This window comes from Plectrocnemia conspersa, unplaced genomic scaffold (genome assembly GCF_051122295.1).
Source record: "Plectrocnemia conspersa isolate PC_06_02 unplaced genomic scaffold, ASM5112229v1 ptg000003l, whole genome shotgun sequence".
NCBI classification, from domain to species: domain Eukaryota; kingdom Metazoa; phylum Arthropoda; class Insecta; order Trichoptera; family Polycentropodidae; genus Plectrocnemia; species Plectrocnemia conspersa.
This window is the reverse complement of record NW_028277167.1, coordinates 2,017,191-2,042,156: the sequence shown is the minus strand read 5'-3', so window position 1 is coordinate 2,042,156 and position 24,966 is coordinate 2,017,191. Positions and strand designations below refer to the sequence as shown.

At 29.9% G+C, this 24,966-nt stretch overlaps 5 protein-coding genes across 7 annotated transcripts; 3 read left to right on the top strand and 2 right to left on the bottom strand.

Moving 5' to 3' along the window:
* The first annotated feature begins 114 nt into the window (after positions 1-114).
* Axs (Abnormal X segregation) lies at positions 115-6,590 on the top strand. Of its 3 annotated transcripts, none has more exons than XM_088182446.1 (11): positions 115-186; positions 409-662; positions 989-1,382; positions 1,464-1,639; positions 1,707-1,865; positions 3,000-3,207; positions 3,272-3,492; positions 3,553-3,780; positions 3,847-3,990; positions 4,065-4,319; positions 4,404-6,590. In XM_088182446.1, the coding sequence occupies exons 2-11, from the start codon at positions 444-446 to the stop codon at positions 4,476-4,478; spliced, it is 2,079 nt and encodes a 692-aa protein (XP_088038572.1). In that variant the 5' UTR covers positions 115-186; positions 409-443; the 3' UTR covers positions 4,479-6,590. The 3 variants fall into 3 exon arrangements, with proteins under 3 accessions (XP_088038572.1, XP_088038571.1, XP_088038573.1); XM_088182447.1 differs by having other exon boundaries at positions 142-305; XM_088182445.1 differs by having other exon boundaries at positions 136-662.
* On the bottom strand, positions 6,568-9,801 carry LOC148236339 (low molecular weight phosphotyrosine protein phosphatase 1-like). The gene is made up of 4 exons (XM_088182448.1): positions 9,642-9,801; positions 9,307-9,494; positions 7,702-7,863; positions 6,568-7,106 (listed from the first exon to the last, which is right to left on the bottom strand). Exons 1-4 carry the CDS (start codon positions 9,685-9,687, stop codon positions 7,026-7,028), a joined length of 477 nt encoding a protein of 158 aa, XP_088038574.1. The 5' UTR covers positions 9,688-9,801; the 3' UTR covers positions 6,568-7,025.
* A 1,389-nt stretch (positions 9,802-11,190) lies between these two features.
* LOC148236338 (protein THEM6-like) lies at positions 11,191-13,515 on the top strand. The gene is made up of 3 exons (XM_088182244.1): positions 11,191-11,538; positions 12,872-13,086; positions 13,169-13,515. The coding sequence occupies exons 1-3, from the start codon at positions 11,400-11,402 to the stop codon at positions 13,397-13,399; spliced, it is 585 nt and encodes a 194-aa protein (XP_088038370.1). The 5' UTR covers positions 11,191-11,399; the 3' UTR covers positions 13,400-13,515.
* Positions 13,516-13,578: 63 nt separating this feature from the next.
* Positions 13,579-19,485, bottom strand: LOC148236337 (protein THEM6-like). The gene is made up of 6 exons (XM_088182243.1): positions 19,329-19,485; positions 16,802-17,034; positions 15,803-16,017; positions 15,547-15,738; positions 15,230-15,372; positions 13,579-13,754 (listed from the first exon to the last, which is right to left on the bottom strand). The coding sequence occupies exons 2-6, from the start codon at positions 16,974-16,976 to the stop codon at positions 13,688-13,690; spliced, it is 792 nt and encodes a 263-aa protein (XP_088038369.1). The 5' UTR covers positions 16,977-17,034; positions 19,329-19,485; the 3' UTR covers positions 13,579-13,687.
* Positions 19,486-20,094: 609 nt separating this feature from the next.
* Positions 20,095-24,124, top strand: LOC148236336 (dehydrogenase/reductase SDR family member 7-like). Its single transcript, XM_088182671.1, has 5 exons — positions 20,095-20,366; positions 20,994-21,143; positions 22,674-23,026; positions 23,092-23,378; positions 23,444-24,124. The coding sequence occupies exons 1-5, from the start codon at positions 20,243-20,245 to the stop codon at positions 23,514-23,516; spliced, it is 987 nt and encodes a 328-aa protein (XP_088038797.1). The 5' UTR covers positions 20,095-20,242; the 3' UTR covers positions 23,517-24,124.
* The last annotated feature ends 842 nt before the right edge of the window (positions 24,125-24,966 follow it).

Sequence of the window (24,966 nt, the reverse complement as noted above, 5' to 3'; positions counted from 1 at the left end):
CATCATAAAACATTTATTTGTCGTAAATTTTATTAAAACAAAACGATTATAAATCAATTTATAATACTTTTCACAAACAATAATAATCTTATCGCTAAATAAATATTTCTACCCATGCTCATATTTTCTACTGTTAAGGCCAAGTATGTCATTTGTTTTTACGTGGTGGTTTCAAAACTCGCCGATGTACGTCACTCAAAACTCACTTTGGAAACATAACCGCTTCCCAGAATTTACATTCGTCCATAATCTTTTCACTCAACTGACATTTCGTAGACTTTTCGATGAAACATAACCTATAAAAGGTTACGTCAGAGTCAGCTGTTATTAGAGCGCAACTAACAAACACTAATAATAGACGTTTCATTTCGAGACAATTGCAATGCTAATTAAATCACTCTCACTCAGGTTATGATATATGTGACTGTGGGCATTCGAACAATATGACTGTGAGGAAATCTGTCACTACGAAGATTCAAGAGGATGAAAGCAGCTCATCTGATGAAAGCCCAAAAGTATTTCCGCAGTCGTATATTATCATAAAGTTTGCTCCAAAAACGAGGGACAAGACTTTGGCTTGGTTCATTCGAAAAATCAAAGGGAAGCGGCAAGATGGTGGAGCTGAATTGTTGGTGCGGAGACAGCCGTATAAGGAAAAAGAGGTATTTAACACATTTCCTATTATATACGTAATTGATACGTGACTCAAATGGATATGATATGTGATTAAAATCTTTGAATTATTTCGATGTAAATTTGATTTTTGCAAAACTTTTTTCCTAATTAAAAATAATTATGATTCTCGATTCATTTCAAAATTTAAATTTATTATTAAATATTTTTAATTCTTGCGAATGTAATTTTAAAATCATTTATATATTAAAAATTGTTTTATATTTAAAAATTTAATATTACATTATTACTCTAATAAAATAATTTAACCTTACTATGAGCACAATACCAACGCTCCCGACTATAATTATTTTAGGGTCTCATCTTACACATTTCTGCTTCGAAAATTAAATTCTTACAAACCGCCGAAGAAATTGAAATAATGAAGAAAGACCGAACGGGCGTTCTAAGAGAATTTGCCGTCTGCAACATGGAGGATTTTCTCAAAGAAGGCATGCACATCGACGACTTCTTGACGACGGCCGAACGGCAAAAGATAGTCAGATACGAGTTGGAGAACATACGAGCCATGGAAGGGGAGCATTCAATTCCTGGATATAACACTTGCGGACTGTACCAAGGAAAATCTATATTGCAAACGTTTCTTCAATACGGACTGATTGAAAAAGTCTATCCGCTGCATGATCCTGAAGCTTTGAAAAAGCTCGGAAGCAAATGGTTTACAGTATTATTTTCTAAGCAACCTTTCGGTAAAATATATGACTTATATAAATGAATCTATATATGAATGTAAATAATAAATAATAATTCATGTACAATATATTTTTCAGAGGAAATTCGGGAATATTTCGGAGAATCAGTGGCCCTATATTTTATATTTTTAGGATTTTATACAACGGCCCTAATAGTACCAATGTGTCTAGGTTTTATACAACTGTTTGTTAGCCACGAGAGCCTTACGTTCTTCTGTGTTTTTAACGTACTTTGGGTGATAATATTTTTGGAGGTAAAATATAATATATAAAAATCTTATGCAATTGAAATGTTTTTTTTTATAATAACATATTTTTTAGTTTTGGAGAAGAAAAAGTAGTGAGTTAGCTTATAATTGGGGTACAATAGGCATGACAAGCTTAGACGAACCGAGGCCAAATTTCAGAGGTAAAATGGGTATTGACGCTATAACTGGAAAAGTACAACCACAAGCTCCACGCTGGAAAACAAATCTCAAGGTACAATGCTTTATATTTTAATCAACAGAGTTTATTCCCTAAAGTTCAATACAAGTTTTCCAGCTCTTATAAAGTAAATAAATACCTGAGAATAATATTTTTGTATTTTACAAATTAATATATTAAATTTTATATATCATATTCCTTGTTGTGCTTTACTTTTCTATAGACCCTAAAAAGTATTGGCATGTATAGAATCAAAGTATAGAAGCCAAACTGGGGGATGGTGACTTTATTTTTTTCAGGGTCCTAGAGTGCAACTGAACAAAAAATGATAGCTTTTAACATAATGTACAAAGTAAAGACTAACTATGCAAAATTATATGGAAAGTAAAAATATTAGTCACACATATATGTATTTAAATTTACAATTATTATTATTAAATAAAGGATCGTATTTTTCAGGTCACAATTTTAATACTGTCGCCTTAAAAAATTATATGACATATGTCAGAATTTATTTTAAAAGGTCAGAATACATTGGTCAGAATAAATATTAGATGGTCACAATTTATAATAAATAGTAAGAATTATTTTGACAGATGGTCAAAATCATTTTTTTTTTCAGTCAGTATTTACTAGGGTTCATAAGTCAGTATTTATATTATATGATCTGTATTTTAACCTCCTGTATATGATCTATATTTTAACCAGATAATAAGCATAATAATACATGATCAATATCAATTTATTTGATTAGGCTCGCAACATAGCCAGAAGTCAACATAAGTCAATTGTGCTCTCCGCCGCCGCTCTGTCGTTATTCCCGCTTCTTTCGTGGTTTTGAATACCTTCACGTCCTACGTACAATTAAATAGATTTATTTTGATTTATTCATGGGATGTTCACTGTTCTGACCAACGCTCGCTTGCACCTAATTTGTCCGACAGTTTAGTTAGAATATTTTTTTAATTCTGACCATATGCTATTTTTATTTTAACCATTTGATATTTATTCCGACCCTGATTAATATAATTATGACCATTCATTATTTAAATTCTGACCATCCTATATTTTTATTCTAACCTAAATTTAATTATGACCAGGCTGTTAATAAAATTCTGACTAAAATTTAATTTTTATTCTGACCATTTAATTATTGCCTTAAATAAATAATATTTAATTTACTTACAGATGTATTGCGTTTCATTCCCAATCGTATTCATATGCTTATGTGGCGGTTACGTGATGATGTTATGGTCTTTTTGGGCCGAAGACGAGATGAAACTGTATTTCGAACCAGATAGTTGGTTCATCATGATTCCTAGCATTATTTATACGGCCGTAGTTTACATCGTTAACTTGTTATACAGAAGTTTTTGCACATATTTGACCGAATGGGGTAACAGATATTTTTTTATAAGCCATATAAGAATCACAAATTAATTTGAATTATACTTCCATAGAAAACCATAGGACTCAATCTCAATACGACAGACACAGGGTAATAAAATTGGTGCTATTCGAATTCGTTAACAACTTTATGTCGTTGTTTTACATTGCGTTTATACTGCAAGACTTTGATATGCTGAAGCAGCAGTTAGTCATCATGTTGATTGTACTGCAAACCATCAATCACTTCCAAGAGGCGATCTTGCCTTTGATGATGAAAGGATACTTTTATAAAGTACGATCAATATTTGTTAGCATTAATAAAGCCGACTATTAATTGACACTCTGTTTACAGATGGAGAATATCAAGACTATTTTTAGTAGCGATGTTCGTAGGATGGCTATGAAGAGGAGCATTTCGTTTGATGAAGATTTAGCCGCTCTGCCTGACGAGCTGCGTGAAGTCGAATGCGTAACTTCAGACGATCCTAGAATAGAACAGGTTATAATCGAAGGCGATATGGACGATTACGAAGGAACTTATGACGATTATCTAGAGTTGTTTATCCAATTTGGTTATGTTGTAAGTAAATTGAAGTTATTTTTTAATTACAAATATAGTATGTTTTGAGTTATATGTTTTTTTTAGATATTGTTTTCATCCGTTTATCCATTGGCTGCATTTTGGGCTGTTTTAAACAATGTGTTGGAAATCAGAGCCGATGCTTTTAAGTTGTGTAAAGTCTTTCAAAGACCGATGTCTAGGAGAGTAAAAGATACCGGAGCATGGCAGGTGTGTATTTTAAAGTTATCTAATTTAGTGAAGAGTACGTCAAATTAATATATATTATTATATATAATCAATAGAAATCCTTTGAAGTGATCGGTGCTATGTCTATAATGACTAACTGTGGCCTCCTCTATCTTTCTCCGCAAATGAAAGAATATGCTACAGAATCAGGCATCAATCCTCAACAGCTGTTCTTCTACTTCGTCATTCTAGAACACCTTTTACTCGGTATCAGGTATGTGTTGCATCAAGCCATATCCGACAAACCGCAGTGGGTGAGAGTCGCAATGGCCAGAAACGCCCACATAGCCAAAGTGGCATTGAAAAACGAGGTAAGCCATAAATAGTCCATTTGCGTAAATACATCGATGATCTGCTCCGTATTTATGAACGGTTCGTTTGCTTGTCTATTTCAGAGACTGTTGAAGGATAAGAGATCGCTGGTGAGGAGATTTAGATCTGTATACGGAACGTCCAAGAGAAACATATAGATTTATAATATTTAATAGTAAGAGCCAAAATGCCTACATGACCGAATATTTTGAGTTATATAAAAAAATCCCATGTTTATTTTGGCTTTTTTACGGAGGCTTCATAGCTCATTTTAGTGTTTTTTTGACTGTGGTTTTTGCTTTTTAAGCTTATTTAAAATAATTTTTAAATTTCTATATTTTTCCTAAATGGTTGTGATTTTGAAAATAGTTTCCTTTAAAACCACAATGACATATTTTAAGTTTGTTTTTTTATTCTTATTTAATTTCTTTCATCGAAATATTAATTTATTTTATTTTAACAATCTAGTACGTCAAAAAATCAAGATTAATTCAACAACAGTACTCCTAAAATAAATTATAATAATATTACTAAAAATAGCTATATATATATCGACCAACAAAAACGCATTTTGAGTCACACTGTGGCAATAACTACAACTCCATTCTTGTTTTTCGATTATCATAGATAATAAATTAACCAAGTATAAAAAGATCTGAACGCAAAAATGTGTTAACTGACAAACGTAGTATTAAGATGTTTGAGACTTGCGAATTTTTATGGTGATATGTATGCTTATTGTACATTTATTTGATTTTTAATAAGAAAACTAGTTATTTCCAAAAAAATATTAAATAATAACTTATGCTCAATAGTATGTAAATAAATGTGCACAATTTATTAAATGGAAAAAACAAGTTTAAAACCTGCTATCAATATTTTTATAAATGGAATACTTAACATAACCTCAAATTTTCTTAATATATTAACATTTTTTTGATAGAATAAAATTGAATGTTAATTATAGTATATAAAAAACCTAATTAAATATGTTTTTCCTCATGAAGTCCTTCTTTATAATAAAAAGTGCAGTTAATAGATTCGTAACTTGATAGCTCGATATAATCTAGCCGTTTTCAAGAAATTCTACTGTTCATTTGAAAGAGCATAGTAAATTTACTCCAGTGGCTATTAAACTGCAAATTTCATAAAAATATCAGTTAACACGTTCTTGCCTTAAGGTCTTAATATACTTGAAATATTATAAAAGTAAAGATTTAATGCTAACATAAATAAATGCATGTCCTACCTCATTCTTTACAAACAAAACATTTCCCCTCAGTCATTTTAAATGGTAAAAAAGAGCAGTTAACATGTTCTTAACTCAAAAGCTTGACATCTTCTATTAGTTTTCAAGCAATGCGACTTTATTTAAAAGTGCATAATAACACATTTCATCAAATAATCAGTTAACACGTTCTTTCCTTAGGGTCTCCATATTTATGTTTTTTTTAGAAGTAGAGATTTAATGCTAATACAAATAAATATATGTCCTACCTCATTATTTTACAAACAAAACAAGTTTTTTTTTAAAAATTATAATATGCAGTTAACATATTCTTAACTTGATAGCTCGATATAATCTATAGTCGTTTTCGAGCAATGATACTGTTTATTTGAAAAAGCATAATGAATTTAGTCCAGTGGATATTAAAACGCAATTTCACAATAATGTCAGTTAACACGTTCTTTCCTTAGGGTCTTATTTGGAATTACATAGTGCTAGATGACCGTGCTATTTTTCACTTCGCAGTCATAAATTTGGGTCGTGCAATAAAAAAAATCGTTTCAAGATAACAAAAACAAAAAAGATAAGAACCAATATCTGGCATTGTGTTTCGTACATTTTAAAATAGTATTATTATATATGGGACATTCAGAGTAACTATAAGAAAACATTTAAATATCACAATTAAATTCGTAAACTTGATAACTAAAAAATAAAAGTTAAATGATTTTTTTCTCTAATTATAAATACAATGCTATATACTAAATTATATACCGTCTTTTGCTTTTTTAAAAGACATTTAACAAGAAAATGCAATATTTTTATATGAAATTAATGAAAATGTTTCTTTAACTAGTCAAATAAAATGATATTTACAATTTTGGCTTGAAACGTTTATACAAAATAACTGCCATAAGAATATAATGGGTCGCAATTTTCGCATTTATTTACATACAAACAAAACTGAAAAAGTGTTTAAAAAAATGTATTCTACGTTGTGTTAATTAAATAAAATACAGTTTATTTTTTAATGTTACAAAAACATTTAGTTTATTTTATTTTTAAACATTGTTTAATATATCCTCTATACACAGCACGCTTTTAATTTATTATATTACCCAATAATTATTGCAATTTATAACGAAAAGGAATGATAATAAGGAAGGACGCAATTTTCGCAATCATCGTAAGACTATAATGACTAACAATATTCAACATACTAATAACAACCTCAAAGTTAGTAAGACAAGATATCTTACATTGTTTTTAATATTATCATCCTAATTACAACCTTTATTACGTTATTTGCGTGGCAAAGAGAGAGGGCGTAAGGAACAAAATACAACACGAGTAAAATATTTTCGAATAATCGACGTAACACCTTTAAAGCTATAAAATACGCGTATATAATTCACATTTTGTCAATTCCTAAATGAACACATTTTCATCGTGGAGTTTGTGAATATTTAAAGCTTCGTTAAGAATGTTTTTCAAGGAAACCCTTACAACAACGCGTCGCCTGCTCGTAGCACTTAGTGAATCCTTCATTGTCGTTATCCTACAAAAAAATATAATTATATATAAAAGAAATATGCATCAAGCTTTTAAAGACAAATGATAAGTACGAAGGATATACGGAAAAAAGAGATCCAGGTTTATTCTCGAATCACATTCCTGCAACCCCATTTATAATTTTCTTTGGTGCTCCCTTCAGTAATTTCCTTGGAATCCAACAGCAAAATGATACTTTCGATGATGTCTTTCTTTTTACCAATCAGTTACATTAAAAGTCGATTTTAGTGTCGTATTAATTCATTAGATTAATGGCAACCTCACTGTATGTCATTTTTACTTACTTATTTATTATATCTTATAAAAAAAATCCATTTTTAGCAACGCTCTTTTTAGCTGTTATTTTAACAAGCTTTGTATTTCCAAAAATTTGATTTAATGGCAATTAATTAAGTAATCGTCTCTTTCTGTTATAAATTTACAACACTATTTTTCCTGTTCATAACATCATTACCATAAACAGAAATAATTTAGCAATAATTTTCAGCAGTATATACCTTGTCTGATTTTTTTCCTTCCGAATATCTCTTTTATATACACCATAATTTAATTTTATAATATTTAAAAAAATCTATACTTACATAGTAAGGATCCCTGATAATTCGTTCACCCAAAGGATCAAAGTCTCCGAGAAGCAAACACTCTGCTTTGCTATTCTTAGGTGCTCTGCGTTTCAAATCCCTCATGTTATCTTCATCCATACCGAATATGAAATCAAAACTATGAAAATCCACCTCCTTCAGCTGAAAATATATATATTATATTAACATATAAAAATAATACATTAGAAAAGTTCACGTATAAAAACAATAAATTAAACCTACCTAAAAAAAAGAGATTAAATAGGATTTGAAGAAGAATATTAAATATTCAACTAATACATAAAATTAAAAGCAAAAATAAACAGCCTTTTTACACTTGAATTTGCTGAGGAATGTGCACTTGTTAAGTTGAATAGCACTATTTTGATGCAATTTCTAAACAAGTGAAGGGGTGATCTATTGTTGACAAAGGATTTTCAGTTAAACTTATTTTCTACCTAATCTTTTGATAGAATTTGCCTGATATTTGTTGAATGCGTTCTATAATTAATAGTTTGTACAAATTTTTTTGTCAGTTTCATCAGTGTCTTGTCTATCTGTTTTAAGCGATTTTTATAGAAATTGTGTAAACACTATTTTTTATATTATTTTATCTTATCAATAAACTATTTGGATTTAACACGTTTTTTTTATTTTATTAGTGTTGAGATATTCTCTAAGAGGATTCTAAAAAATTTTCATAAATCATTATTATACAGTATCTTATAGCATACTATGCTATTTTTAGTGCTTTACGAAACCTTCTAGAATCTCAGAGAAATTTAAAACAAACTTCATAAAGTTCTAGAATGACGGAGAATATTCGAGAATTGTGTCGAACAACTAAAAGATTTTAATGTATGATTTAAATAAGTCCAAAGGATTTTTATTATGTTACCCATTGTGAAAGATTCAATTAAAAGGTGAAAGTAACTTGTAAAAATGTTTTATAAAATTTTTAATGTAGCTTAGAATTTAAATTTAATTTTTTTATTAATTTTAAGGCATTTTATAAAAAAAAACCTTGAGAGAAAACATGGTATTAGAAGAGATTTTAGAAAATGATAAACATTAATCACTGTATCGAAAACTTGTTTGACTGTTTTATTACACTAAGTATTGTACTAATGTAGTGTGGTATCTTCAAAACAAAAGGCATTGTTTACCATTTGGAGCAACTACAATAGTTTCGTTTATAGAGGCTCACCCGGGAGTAGTACTAATGCTTTATTAGAAAGGTGAAGTTTGACAATATGGCCTAATTGGTTTAAATAAGCCTTTTTCTTACACTCACACATTTTGAGAGACGCCACATCTACTTATCAAGAACTACTAATACCTTATATCGAACATAACTGCCTGCTAGATTCGTACGCATTCAACACCATCGTCCGATACTGATAACTGAATTACATCTCTAAATTGAAATACATAAATATGTTTATATTATCGGAGAAGCTGAAGTTAAGTTAAATTGCAATGAGATAAAATAAAATTATACTGTTGTTAATAGATAAGTTATTTTTAAAATCTGTTCTTGAACAATATTTTTTGAACAAGTTTATTATGATTAACTATCTCCTTTTTATTTGTATCTAAATATACCTGTCTGGCTCGGTTGTTGTATTTGATGTTATTCTTCTCCATGACCTCCAACGCCCTGTAATCCGGATGATGGCCCACGTGCCAGGATCCTATGCCGGCACTATCGATCTCCCATTTGTCCTGCAGTCCGGCTTCTTTTACAGTCTTGATGAATACACCTTCGGCTATAGGAGATCTGCATATGTTACCTCGAAACGAACAAAACATAATTTATGCAGTTGTTTATCAGTCATTCGATCGGTCGCTGATAACATGTGCTCGAATCAGCTAATTAGATTATTGTTAAGAAAAAATCAATAACAGTGAAAAAATAATAATCAAATCTAGGTCGATACCTAAGCAAATGAAGAGAGCTTTCTTTTTGTCACTGGAAGCGGCCATCGTTGCGAATTGGAACAGGAAACTAGCAATGTAAACTAATTTATTTTACGGAAACCCACGACGCGTTTGACAGCCCGCCCGCGATGTGCTTGATAATAACACAATTTTTCTTGCCCATTGGCGGTCATATTTATTTTTTATATATCTTTATAGAGAAAATTTAAATACTATTTTTCATTATTATTCAAATAATTACTTTGTACATTTTGAGTTAGATAAATAAAAAACAATAATTTAGTATTATAAAAGCTTTGCTATTGATGTGCAAAAGCAAGATTTAAATGCTCAGCTAAAATTTAGAAAGTCTTCCCTATTCTAGTTTAAAACTTTATTGTTTTTTCTGGTAATGCTAGAAAAAACAAACTCTAAACCTGAAACATCATTTATAAAAGGCGATTAACGTGTTTAATAGTTTTTAAGACGTTGATTAATTCCGTACTTAACCTTCCCTTATCAGTGATGTGTAACTAGTAAACATTGCTTCTAATAATTTAAATATCTATATAAATATAATAAATACTGGGTTGGGATTTTCAATATTTTCCGTATTGAATATAATAATAAGACCCACTCATCGGCGCAGCAAATATATTTTGTCTAAAATCGAACATAAATTCACCAATTCAATCAAATGTTTACATGTGTGTCATATATATTATAGTAGACCCTCAATAACACGGTAAATTGGGGACGTACTATTAGTCCCTTAATTACACGCACCCAAATAGCACGTTCCCAATTTACCGTGTTATTGGGAGGTCTACTGTATTCTAAGATGCATTTTTTCAAACGGATACAACAGCCGCATCCACACACGCTTTGCATCTCACTCTCGTTCTTTGAGCACCAGAAAAAAGAAGACTCAGTCAGTACTCTTCATATGGTATTAGTAATTGAAGATATTTTCGGATACTTGAGTACAACTGCTCTAAAAATAATTGCTTTATGTTTGCGTGAGTTGGGTGTTGAAAGTAATTACTTACAGTACCTGGCCATTAGAACCAAGCGAAATACATCAATATAGTGTTTAATGTAAAGGCAGCTCAATTATGTTTGAACTCGATCTTTATTATCTGTGGTTGCGTCGCACCCGCACCGCGTCCCGCTGACCACTGCCCCCGCGACCGCGACCGCAGTATTGCCACTATGCCACATTATCTATGACTTCGTTGTTTATTTTTACTGGCACTACCTATGTATTATATATCATTTGTTGTCATTTTGCTGGCGTGAGGATTTGTGTTCGAATATAACACAAAAACTCGAGTTAACGGATAGTTTTCAAAACGTGATTTTAATCAACAATTTATTAAATATAAAGGTAAGTTTTTGTGATTTTGTAAATTAAAAAATTAGGTACTGTAAAATTTGTGTACTATTTTATTGATAGGAGGTGGGGGTTATATTTAATTTTAGTTTGCTCAGCGCTTTGAGCTCTAAAAAACAAATATCATTTGGGAAATTTTGTTTGAAAATTATATTATAAGCTTATTATATAAAAACATTATATCAAACGTCACAAAGCCAATGGTCGGATAAAGTGGCATTTGGAGCGAAAGATGACTTTTAAAAGTTAGTTCGATTAACGGGACTTGAAAAAGATCCACTTTAGTTGCGGCGGTCGTTCCATCGGCTGCACACGACGTTGCAAGTCCCGTTAAAACTCGGACTCCGTCACATTTTTACAAACTTTCATTTATAAAACATCGAAAATGTTCTATTTTCTGGTATTTATTGTGATTTTGTATATGACATGGGATGTTAACTACTTCTTAGCCGTTGTCGTACATCTTGGCTTTGGAAGACTATTTGACAAGAAAAGGAAACTTAACGAGAACACCACAATATACGGTAAATATCTTATTATTTTTCTTCTTGCTTAAATACATAGAACATTGTTTGCCAGAGCATATCTTAAAAGACATGTCTGTTTTTAATTTTTCGATCAGTCATATGGCGACTGATATTATTTTATTATAGTTTCTATTTATTTATATTAAACGTTTTTCAACTCTTATTTTTTTATTGGGAGTAACGAACTTTTAAATGTTTTATATAGTCGCCATTTTGAAACAAAACGGCGGATTTGACTAACAAATTCAGCCATGATCTATTTTTAGAACAAGTTTCATATATGTATGATTAAAACTACAGCAGTTATTGTCACCTCAAAGATAAGGTAATGAAAATATCAAAGGAGGATACTAAAAATAAAAAGGCCATCTCGAAAGTTTTGTTCGAGGAAGATAAAAATTATTATTGGAAGAGGACAAATTAAAAAGAGATCGTTTCGGAAATAGTTACTCAGCTTAAAAAAATCTCACCTTTGACATTTTTGTTCAAGGAGGACAAAGAAGACCTAAAATGACAAAAAATGTACAAAAAACAATAATTTTATTTTAGTTTATATATTTACTTTTTTTTAAGTTGCCATTTTAAAACAAGATGGCAAATCTGGCTAATTAACAAACTCAACCAAGATTTTTATAATATCTATTTTTGGAACAAGTTTCGTGTTAATAGGATTAAAACGGCAGTTATTGTGTCTTCAAAAATAATACGTACAGTAGACCCCCCAATAACACGGTAAATTGGGGACGTGCTATTTGAATGCTCGTTACTTTATGAGTGAGTGAGCAAAAGGGAGGATATCTCACCACACGTACATATTGCAAAACACTTTCAATATTCTCTAGTCCCCCAACTACACGCACCCAAATAGCACATTCCCAATTTACTGTGTTATTTGGGGGTCTACTGTACATATATATTTAAAGAGATATTGGATACATGATTTTTTTTAAGTTGATTTATGACCCCTCTAAAATAAATTTATTTCTTAATAATTCTACCTAATATGACATTATAACAACAAAACTTCAGTTAAATTTAGTTATTATTATAATTTTATTGCAGAAAAGTGTTAAATTGTTGTTTTTTTATAATTAAATATGTATACATGTATATATAATATTAGTATGCATATTTTCAATCAGATGTACTTTCAAAAACAAACATTCCAGAACTTCATATTCTTCTAATTATGCACCATTTTATCGTGCAGTAATTATACTCATCATTATTAATATATTTTGACATTTGCGTTAAACGCTTTCATTGAATCCAATCAGAATGCTTGCTTTACATAATTATGTAAATTAACTATCTTTTTCCGTTAATACAGGTTTTTGCACTTCGAACGACGTTGATATATTCTTAAGGCACATGAACAATGCTCGGTACTTGAGAAAATTGGACTTTGCCAGATTCCACTTCTATGACAGAACTGGAATATATAAAAATATAAAAGCGGCCAAAGGACACGCGCTGCAAGGCGCCACGAGCATCAGATACAGAAGGACTATTCCGATATTCACAGCGTTCAAAGTGGAAACTAGGGTAAGTAGAAATTGTGCTTTAAATATATTTTTAAACTGCAGCGACAATATATGTTATATAATATAATAATTAATATTTTCAGTTGGTGTATTGGGACGATAAAGCTATCTATATTGAACAGAAGTTTATAACGACTGCAGATAATTTCGTCAGAGCCGTAGCTATCTCTAAGCAGAACATTGTTGGAATCGAAGTCGACACGTTATTCAAAGGCTTGGAAGGTTTCAGTAAGAGACCGCCGTGTCCGCCTGAAATAGCTCATTGGTTGGAGTCTGTCGAAGTATCAAGCGCCAAATTGAGGAAGAAGGATTAATATCATTGATTAATATCTCGCTATTTATTAACATATTTCATTCGGTTGTTGGATTTTTTATACCCGTGTTTTATTTATTATACAACAAGTAAAATATATTTTATTTGCTTATTTTATTGTTTGTTTTTACTTATTGCGTTGATGTAAAAAGCAAGGTGTAAAGATTAAAAATGCCAATGTTAATAATCAGTGTGTGTATATTTTACGTTAACAAAAAAGTGCAATAACATTAATTTTCATAAAATATATTCACAATTAAGTACTAAGTAAAAATGAGTGTTTGTATATTTATAAACGAGTTACATTCGACGTATTCACCGATGAATAGATATATTGTTGCTCCATGAGTATACTCCTGAACACATGAAAGAAATAAAATAAAATAAAAGCAAAATAAATATGATTATATATAAATACTTTGTCAAAATTTATATTTCAATAACACTTAACCATAATTCTTAGTTAAATGGTTAGATACTTTATTTTTTTAATATTTATTTACTAACAATGTTTGAAATGAAATAAAGTAGAAAATTTATTTAATTTGAAATATAGTAATACGTTATATTATAATTTGCACAACTTAGTTTGATCAGTTTGTAACAGTTAAATATTGCCAATTAACCTTTCGAATTGCACAAATAAAAATATTACATCAAATAAATTAATATAATTTATTTATTTTATCTTACTTCACTTTTCATTAGAGCAGAAAATCATTATTATTATTATATAATGACTAGTAATACATTCATAGAACAACCATAAAACTATGATTTTTTATATAATGTTATGTTACATTTTCTAGGTCAATGCAATAATAATTTTTAAGTAGATACTTTGACAATTAATTAAATTACAACAATCCAGGAACGAGCTTTCACAACACACTTGCATTTTTTGACTTAGACAAAAATGTTCGGAACATAGTTTATATAACCGTAAGTATGAACAACAAACGTCTTAATAAACAAGCAATGTAAAAATCGATGAAATAAATTTCTCGATACAAGAAAAGATGCCAGTTGCAGCATGTTTATTTTAATAAATTAACAAGTTAATGGACAAAGAAGAAGCTACCAGTTATTCAGTTAAAAAAATTTATTCCCTGAATTAAAGTGTGGTAATACAATTATCAAAGAACAAACTAACCCTCAAAATTAGTAGCCCTATTATGTGGATCTATCTAAATTTATATAGAATCTCGCTCTTCCTAATTTGCCATAACAATAAATAGGTTATAAGTATAGTCTCCTAATATGACAGAAATTGTCTTGAGAGAATGATTTTCTGATATTAAAATAAAAAATATTTCAACAACAAAAAGATGTAGATACTTTTTTTTACATAACATGAATTATACTATAATTTTTTTTTATCAATTGAGCTATTCAATTCTTAAAGATCATCCTAAGCTGTTCATACTATAAATATATTAGCACAAGTCAAAGTGTAATTCTTATCATGCTAGATTGTGCAACAACATATAATTAGCAGTTTCATATTGTTATCACATTTCAAACATCGTATAAAGGCAAAAAATCACTACTCTATAAATAATGATACTTTGTATCTATATTTTGTAATTATCATTTCGAATGATTACATATTTTTCTAATTTTTTTCTTTATATAAAAATAATAACAAACATTTTTTTAATAGAAAGTTACATATTTTAGTTAGTAGTTATGCTGGAGGTTAAGTAGATTGAAAAAATACCCAGGTTGTTAATTTAGATATAGTCGTTGAAAAGTCATAATTGAGCTATGTTAGATATAAATAACATAATAAATAAATATATCAAGTCAAAAAATAAAAATAAATAATTACACGTGTCCGTTAACTTTTGTCACGCTATCCACCATAGTGATCATATTCGGTAGCTGGCATTGACACTTTTCAGGATCACATTTACATTCCGGCTTTCTTAATTTAGCCGATGATATCTCGTTAGCTTGAACCCATGCCGAAATCTGAAATTAAAAATAAAAATCATTAAGAATCATTTGGTATGAGAATCTGTAGCCTCCAATTATGCACTTGACTATTTGATCACTTTCTGGCTGTTCATAACAGAAACAAGTGTAGCAATTTCAGTAGAAAGCAGTAGAAACGAATCATTGCCTTCACGCTAATGTTGTACATACCTCTGGTGGTATTGCGATTGGTATCTCGGTCTTACAAGTACCGTTGCAATGCAGCTGATGAAGCATATTCAGAACTGTAGAAGCACCGCATCCGATAACTCTCTGTCTACACGTGGCAACAGCATTTACAAATCCATCGGCCGATACAAACTCATGATCCATAAAAATCGTTTTATCATCCCAGTAGACAATCTAAAACGCAACATTTATGTTACACCATCATTCATAGATAAACAACAGAGATTGCAATACATACCCTCGATGTTATCACAAAGGTGGCGTAAGGCTTTATATACCGTCTATAACGTATGGTAGAAGCGCCTTGAACCACAGCACCACCGGCCTGCTTAATACTAGCGTATAACCCTGTTCGTTCATAAAATTCTGCTCGTGCAAAGTCCAGTTCTCTTAAATATCTTGCGTTGTTCATATGGAACAATAGTGTATCAATGTCGTTTAAGAAACACCATGCTGTAAGGATAAACAAATCTATTATGATACAAAAATATCAATTCCGAGACCGTAATATATTATTATTATAATTTTGCTCTGTATGGCAATCCTACATAATTTCCCATTACAAAATATCATTACACAAAGGCGCGATAAATCATCATATTAGAAACCAAAGGCATTTTTTGCTCAAAAAATAGTTAATTTTATTCGGGTTATGGCTATCAGGAGGCAACCACAATGGCTTTGTATCTAAAGAGCCACCCAGAAGACATTCTCATGCTTCTATAATCAATATGATAAAATTTCTATAAAAAACATTTTTCACTTTAAGTCACCGTCTATCGTTGTGTTTTAAGGAGCTGCCAATAGATAATAGTCATGCTACGGGTGCTACGGGTAGTGCTACGGGTTGTAAAACCAAGTTCTCTCCTAGTCAGTACTTATCATGGCAGTAACAGAAGCAAATAGTCGTATAATTTGATCTCTCATCGTCGTGAGTCAATATAAATAAATGTTTTTGAAGAACATTGACAAAACAATATTCATCTCAATTTACAAAAATACTCTATCCGCAGGCACAGTTTCGTTTTATAAATACATTTATCCGAATGTGAATATACTTTGTGTGCCGTAGCCATCAATCAAGAGTTAAAAATATCATTAATATAATAAATTTCACTTAAAAGCTTATTATAATGTGCTTCAATTCATCTTTATTAGACAATTTTCTATAATACAGCTACAAAATATACAAAAACAAGCAGGCTTACTTACTGTAATGATTTTATATTATACTTACATCGTAGTACAGTTCTTTCTAATACACATATCTTCTTCATGAAGTATCTTGCTTTTATGAGAGTGTAAGCCATTCTCATGAAATATGCGACGTCGAAAAATAAGTACAGTATCAATAGTGTCGATAATACGATCGGAATCCATAATGGTACTAGTGGTGCGCTATCGACGGTCATCTTTATAAAGCTTATATTTAATTATATAATACGTTTTATCACAATAGTTGTAAGAAAACTGAAACAAAATGAAATATTGATAAGTGAATCACAATATGACAGGTATGAAACATATACATTTTTAAAGCTATATAGAAACACTGGTCAATTTACTATAATATATAAAGCTTATATTTAATTATATAATACGTTTTATCACAATAGTTGTAAGAAAACTGAAACAAAATGAAATATTGATAAGTGAATCACAATATGACAGGTATGAAACATATACATTTTTAAAGCTATATAGAAACACTGGTCAATTTACTATAATATATAAAACTCACGACAGGACACTGTTTATTACTTAAACTCAAATCAAGTAATGACCAGCATTCTGTGGATGATTAAACAGGAAATAAAAAATGTCAGCAAATTATGCAATACGCACTTTTATATTGGTCATGTGTGAATTCGATAAACAATGGTGTTTATTTTATATTTTTCCTATCATATATTGATTTATTAATTTTTTTTTTGAGGAAATGAATACATAATCAAAGATGATTCATTATTTTCTTTATTTGAATCACCAAATTTCAAGAGAACAATTGTTCAATTTGATTGTGAAAAGCCTACACCAATAATTTTAGGCATGAATACAAAATGTATTATACTGAACAAAATAGGAGATATTTATAATGTTTGTACCTCAAAACCTCTTTTTAAGAGCTCTAACGAATTAGCTATCTTAACCAACACATTAAATTATCAGTGTTTTAACAATAACTAGTAATAGTAACCATATTCGTGGTTAGCATAGATATTAATATTTATTCACAGCATAGAATACAAAAAAACGAATAATTTAATGTAACTCGAGTTGTCAACTTATTCACGACCATCACTGATATATGATCAGTATAAATAATTTGTCAATTTACCTGATTTGACTGATAAAAATAAATATACTGTAGATATTTATTAGATAATAACAAAAGTCTGTTTCCGCCCCAAATCATCGTATTGGCCAGATGATCAAGAACTGGAAGGGCGTTAGACTCATCTTGGAAGTTATGTAAGCCTTAACTCAACTCAACCAGTAACATTCCTCAGGAAAATACTTTCTTTAGATATTTTTTAGTCAAAAATCGACACTTCCAACACTTCGATTCTGACTTGGAATAAATGAAAATCGAACGAAGCTACGCGAGAGGGCCCTTAGAAAAAAGCAGCCGCTTTAATTCTAAGAGTTCAACCTGGTCTGCTAGACTACTTGGAGACTACGTGTTGCAAATAATCAGGTACATATATATGTACTCATATATGCACAAATTTAAAGGGAAATTTTAAAACTGTTATGAATTTAAAAAAAATTATATATTTAAAACTTTGTATATATAATAATATATATATACATATTAATATACTATTAGTAAAAAATATTTATGAAACATTATTTGGATTCTTGAGAATATTGACGCTAAGTTATTATCATATATGTGTGTATATCTACACTCATATACACCAACATATATTAAATATAGGCATTAATTTATCTATGGCGTTTTATTTATATTAAAGCATAAAAATGTATACAATGAATGGTTGGATTAACACCAGAAGTTATTTTTTTTATAAATAGTATAGCAATGATTTTATAAATTCATGAACACAATTTTTTGTACATTAATATATACATTGTAACTAGACAGTTTTCAATAAATTTTGATGGTGTCAATATTAAAACGATTAAGATAATACCTCTTAACATAAAGTAAAAAAAAATATTATATTCTTATATAATTTTTATATTATTTAAGACATTTGTTCACAGAAATTGTCTGTAGTTGATATATTCATTAAACATTAGCTATTTATTGATCAACTTCAGTTAGTCAAACCAAAATATGTATTATATAAAATTTTAGTATTTATATTATAATATACATAAAAACGCTACAAATTTATTTTGGCGACCACTACATTACACAATAGTAAAACATGTAAAAATGTAGTAAAGCTTAACATATTAAAATCATGGTTAAACCATTTATTATTATTTATTTATTAAATATACCTTTTATTCATTTACTTTATATGCGTTGAACAATTCACTAAAAAAAATGCTGAAAATAATACATATTATAGATACGATAGTTTATTTCTTTAATCAAAATCAATTAATTTTTTAATATTAAAAAAAAAATTTATGAATAGTATAAAATCATTAAATGGACTTATTCGTATGACTAGCTTAGTGAATACTGTATAGTCGATGCATAGGTAATGCGGCTATTTGCCGCATAACCTAAAATATCCTACTGCAAGTTTTCTTTTTCCAAGAAAGAATATTAAAATAATACTCACATTTTACAAGTTTTTACTATATATTCCAAGAACTAATGATTCCCTGGTTACATCACGCCTGATAGCCGGCGTGTGACATTTCAGCTGAGAGAATGCCGTTTCGTGAAAGAGGGTGATCAATACAGCTGACGTCTCACACCCCTACACTGCAGAGGGTGGCGCCACACCGCCGTCGCCAGGGGGTGAATTCACCTTGAATTTTCGACTTTGAATGTTCGCAATGCATTGCTCATTGAGTTTCGATTTTATATGTTGTAAAAGGTTTAATAGCGCCACGTGGTAGAAAAAAAGCATACTATCATTTGTTTATCGTCAAAGAAATTGTTTTTACGTATGTATACTATAATGTACATATATATTATAATGATACTATTACTAACACTGTAATTTTGATAATATTTTTCAATATCACTATCGCAATCTAGGCCGCATCTTAATTGGAGCAGATGGGGCGTAAATAGAATTTGCATTACAATTACATTTATAAAAAAACACAGCAGCTTGAATAGTGTGATTTTGCTATATACAATATGCACCGGTCTTATGTTTATTTTCTGTTACTGTGAATATGTTTCCGCTTCTCGGTACAAAAGATTTTTAATGCTGGTTGTTTATGTAGTTTCGCTGGTTGCGAAATCAAAAAAAGGATTGTTTTTATTAGTTATGAATTAATAATATAAATATAAATTAAAATATGCTCCCGTTAATAATCACAGATAAAATATGGTATAAATACATTAACCTACTTATAAAATGTTGTCTGCATTGCATTAGTGAGAAACTTGCTTTCTTGAATTATTATTGCACACAACTGCATAGAGATAATGCAGTGATTCACTTGCCAACAGTTGGGTATCTCTACGTTATTGTCTATATTTAAATTTGATCTTTTTTTTATCGTTCAGTGTCCAATCATGGATCTATTATACTGGTTTACTAATTTGGTACTATGTTTGTTCATAACTTATGCGGTTTTAATTTTGAAGTTCGATAGTGATATTGCTATGGTGTTTGCGGAATATTTCGGAAAATCTAATGGCAAGTATTAATTATTTTTATATATAATTTTATTTTTTAGACGTACCTTCTTAGGAGCAAGTATGTAGGTAGTCATAAAAAATAACTCTTTTACTATAATATATTCCATTACGAAGATAAATTCTGGATAATGTTGTAACTTTTATTGTACCGTCGATACTGTGAGAATGAAGGTTTTGAAGGTCTGAAGTATTTTATGTAAAATTTGCGATTCTTCTCAGATTTCAGGTTCAAGTTGGTGTAAAAGGTTTCAAGGGGCTTGAGCTATCGTGTGTATTGATAACTTGAGTGAAACGATATAAAATAATTTGTGTGTGAGACTAGACCAGTGTTTTTTAACTTTTTTTTGGCCATGCCCCACCATAACATCTCTAAAATCCTGAAAAAATAATCATGGCATCCATGAAAGAGAAAAATAAAAAAAAGAATAGGACATCATCAATAAATAATAATAATATGAAGTTATAAATAGTTTTAAAATATACGAAAATTTGGATATTATTTTATTCAAATGCAGTGTAAATATAACTTCACTGGTAAATTACATTCACTGTAACATATATACCAGTAGTTATAAAAAATATTTATTATATATGTTAATATCTAATTTATGTGTGTTGTATTTAGATGTACTAAAAGATAAGGTTATTTGGATCACTGGTGCTTCCAGTGGCATTGGTGAACATTTGGCTTTGTCATGTGCAAAAGTTGGGTCTAAATTGGTGCTCTCATCTAGAAGACCTCTGGAGCTTGAAAGAGTAAAGCAGGCTTGCTTAAGTGAGTATTATTGGTTATTAAGTTTTCTTATATTAATATATTCAACTTCAATCACAACAAAATATTTAAGAATCGCGACAAATGCTCCATGGTTTGTCCGCAATATATAGTATATGTATATATGAAAAGAACATTATTCAATGGTGATTTTTGTCAATACAAACATTCGCTAAAAATAGATAAGCAGGTAAAAGACCGTGGTTTAGGAACTGAAAAATACATTAATGCGTATGGGGTAACCAAGACATGCCAACGGCATGTGAATGGCTCTTTAGTCTGATGGAAACAAGATTTAGAATATTACACATTAGTTACATACATCAAGTCAAACATACAGAGATATATTATATTTTTTTATAAATGATTTCACCACACATCTGAAATAAATACGCAGCATCCCATATAAACTGTTACAGCTCCTCATAGCTTTCGCCGAAAACATCCTTACATTTGGCAGGCTCAATTAGAAGCTGTATGGCTCGTGCACAAGGAGTGAGCTATGTTGTAAGGACAGCGTTCAAGTTTGAAAGTCAGAGCAGCGAAGGATTGCCGACACCACCCTTCAACAAAAAAGTGCTTAATATATTAAATTGTATATCTACGCATATAGAATGAAGGCACAATGTATATGCTTTCCGTATTTCTTTTTGTAGAGATATCTGAAAAAAATACGTTGAATCTTCTCTAACAACAAGGAGTATTTCGCTTTGCTGGGATTCTAAACAATACATAAATATTCGAGGACGCTACGAACTAACATATCGTACAGAAATCAAAGTAACACGCGCTCCGCATAACTAACCGGAGCATCTTCAGCGCTTTATCGCAAACTTTTAAGAGCATCTTTGACAATTGAAGGCAAGCAGATTTATAAAGTGTAATTTGGATGATATTGCAGTTTTAAATACTATGAATATGAATTATTAAAATAAAAAAAACTATTTCATCTCTTTCATGATCAAATATCTAAACTAAAGAAGCTTTAAAAGGGCTTTGGAATGAAAGTGATCAGATTAGTTAATTCTACATTGACTTTATTACTAAAAATAGAGAAAGGCAATCAATACTTGATATATTCTTTAATGTTAAAAAAAAGAAACAGACAAACTAACCTTGAGGATCTGTATCTATGAAGAATAGTGTATGTTTTTAATGGTGGCATTTTTGTGGAGGGTTCAATATCAATTAATTTATTCCCCATCAACTATGGAAAATCGCGTTTTGTATCACGAAATTTTCATACCACGTACCGGTACAAGTCTGTGGTACGAACCCCTATCGTATTATTATTTAGCAGTTAAAAAAATAGTAAAAATATATAGGCAGTTTTTATTAATGATTTATTTGAGTTACAAATCATAAAATACATATGTATATCAAATAGAAATATAGATTCTAAAGAAAAAATCTTTAGCTTCTTAATACATACATTTCATTATATCTAAGATTTATTTACAATATTATTAAACATGGATATGGTATTTTTATTGTTTTGGTACTAATATATTTACTATTGCAATTCTTCCGTAGATATATCAAATGGGAAACTCTCAAACGCAGACATTTTGCTACTACCAATGGACGTGACCGACACTAAATCCCACCAATTCAAACTGGACGAAATCCTGCATCATTTCGGAAGTTTGGATATTCTAGTGAACAACGCCGGAAGATCTCAGAGGGCTATATGGGAAGACATAGACATAGAAGTGGACAAAGCCATGTTTGACCTCAATGTCTTCAGTCTGGTAAATCTCACAAGAATCTGCCTCAGATATTTCTTGAAGATTGGAAGAGGCCATGTGGCCGTAACTTCGAGCTGTGCCGGAATCATAGGTTTGCCTCATTCTGGGACTTACACTGCCACAAAACACGCAATACACGTAATTATTGATTATTTAAGTTTTATTTTTAATTCTTTAATCTGACTGCCAATCGATCGCTTCAGGGTTACTTCAACAGCTTGAGGAACGAAAAGCTCTCCAAGAACATTGACGTCACTGTATTCTGCCCTGGTCCAACTTTCACCAATTTCTTGCAAGAGTCTTTCACCAATCAAATTGGAGAAAAGTATGGTAAACCAACTCAAACGAACGATAACAGAATGACTGGAGAGAGATGCGGTCATCTATATGCTGTAGCTCTAGCGAATAAGATAAACGAAGGTTGGGTTGCTATTCAACCAGCTTTGCCAGTGTATTACTTGAGCAGCTACTTTCCAAATGTGTTCAACATGTTAGTATACTTCTATTTAAAACAACTTTAAATTGTATTTTATTATAATTATAATTTTATTATAGAATTGTCAAGCGGATGGGACCAGAAGCGTTTCTAAAAGTGCGCGACAGTCGCTTTTCAATGAAGATTAACTAACACCAAAAAAAACTAGATCTTGACTTGAATTTAATAGGGAATATTAGTTGAAAATATGCTGAAAATATATTATAAAATCTTTGTGTTTATATGTATATATCAGGCGCGTACGGTGAGATATGTTCCCTTTTGCTCGTTCCCGTGTTAAGTGACGAGAGTGAGTGAAAGATAACGGCGTGCGTTACATGCGTTCCGCACACTCTTATCTCTCATTCACTCTCGTCACTTAACACGCACACGAGCGAAAGGGAATGTATCTCACAGCACGCGCCTGGTATATATATGTAATCTTCAAATTTTAAACGACTGATTTCATAAACAATAGTTAAAAATTAAATTAAATATTCAATAAATTTTATTTAAAAAATTAAATAGCACTACCATTGTAATATATCAAATTTTAAGCGCTACATTATTTTATTTTATAGTAATAAAAATTTAAAAAAAATATGGGATGGTTTTCATTTATTTTAAGTATGCGCTATGATTATTCCTTGTTTTGTATAATGAATGTTGTGACGCATGGGAGAAACCTGTCAAGTCATGATGGCCAGATTTGCAATCAAAATATTTTAGGTTATGTCATGTATGCCCTTTATACAAATGTCGTTAGCTATTTTTAATGAGATGTGTTCTTTTCAATTGAAGTTATTACATACCATTGAACAGAAAAATATATTTAATAATAATAAAAATAAATACACAAAATAACAAATAAAAGTTTATGGTTGTTCTCTAATTTATTTATGTATAATTCAATCTGTAAATGTCTGAATATATCAAAACTACGTTTGTTTATGATCAATTGTTTTTTTTAACAACCTTGTATGTACATATTTTATTATGTTTATTACGAAAATGTTTGTTTTATCTAAAGTATAAAAAGTTATTTTTAGACAATATTTTTTTTTGCTTATTTTTTAATATTGTTTATATATTTATCTAACTTGAACTTTAGTGCCCTTTTCCTGTCACTTCTAGTTAATTATTTATTTACGATTATTTAACGCTATGGGTTCAAAAATCAATTTCATTACCAACGTGTTAAACGGTCGAATTTGCACAATATGAATAAATATTGTCAGCACGATTAATAATTATTTTGTATTGATTTAAATGAGTCATCAAAGTTGATAAACTTCTGAGCTGCTCTTGAATTGTAATAATAGCTTCTTTATTTCAATGGCATACATTATTGCCCGTTCAGTATGTTTTCGAAGGTCAATGAGCAATGTGCATAAATTCACATTGCTTCAGACGTTACGAAGTAAAATGTTTTTATTTATTTATAATTAATTTATAATAACTTAAACTCTAATGTTATTTTTTACCAGTATTATACTGATTTAATTTTTTATACAGTATTAAAGCTATTTTTATATTTAGTATTATTGTGATCAAATCTTATCGAATAAAATATATGAATTATAATCAAATAAAGTTGCACATT

Coding starts and splice junctions, on each gene's coding strand:
- Axs (XM_088182446.1), top strand. CDS start 444: ATGACTGTGAGGAAATCTGTCACTACGAAGATTCAAGAGGATGAAAGC. Junction 3,208..3,271: donor CACATATTTGACCGAATGGG/GTAACAGATATT, acceptor ATACTTCCATAG/AAAACCATAGGACTCAATCT. Junction 4,320..4,403: donor AAGTGGCATTGAAAAACGAG/GTAAGCCATAAA, acceptor TGTCTATTTCAG/AGACTGTTGAAGGATAAGAG.
- LOC148236339 (XM_088182448.1), bottom strand. CDS start 9,687: ATGGCCGCTTCCAGTGACAAAAAGAAAGCTCTCTTCATTTGCTTAG. Junction 9,495..9,641: donor AGCTCTCTTCATTTGCTTAG/GTATCGACCTAG, acceptor GTTCGTTTCGAG/GTAACATATGCAGATCTCCT. Junction 7,107..7,701: donor TTATCAGGGATCCTTACTAT/GTAAGTATAGAT, acceptor ATTTTTTTGTAG/GATAACGACAATGAAGGATT.
- LOC148236338 (XM_088182244.1), top strand. CDS start 11,400: ATGTTCTATTTTCTGGTATTTATTGTGATTTTGTATATGACATGGGAT. Junction 11,539..12,871: donor CGAGAACACCACAATATACG/GTAAATATCTTA, acceptor CCGTTAATACAG/GTTTTTGCACTTCGAACGAC. Junction 13,087..13,168: donor CGTTCAAAGTGGAAACTAGG/GTAAGTAGAAAT, acceptor TAATATTTTCAG/TTGGTGTATTGGGACGATAA.
- LOC148236337 (XM_088182243.1), bottom strand. CDS start 16,976: ATGACCGTCGATAGCGCACCACTAGTACCATTATGGATTCCGATCGTA. Junction 15,373..15,546: donor CAATCGCAATACCACCAGAG/GTATGTACAACA, acceptor TTTTAATTTCAG/ATTTCGGCATGGGTTCAAGC. Junction 13,755..15,229: donor ACAAAAGTTAACGGACACGT/GTAATTATTTAT, acceptor TCATGTGTTCAG/GAGTATACTCATGGAGCAAC.
- LOC148236336 (XM_088182671.1), top strand. CDS start 20,243: ATGGATCTATTATACTGGTTTACTAATTTGGTACTATGTTTGTTCATA. Junction 21,144..22,673: donor AGTAAAGCAGGCTTGCTTAA/GTGAGTATTATT, acceptor ATTCTTCCGTAG/ATATATCAAATGGGAAACTC. Junction 23,379..23,443: donor TTTCCAAATGTGTTCAACAT/GTTAGTATACTT, acceptor ATTTTATTATAG/AATTGTCAAGCGGATGGGAC.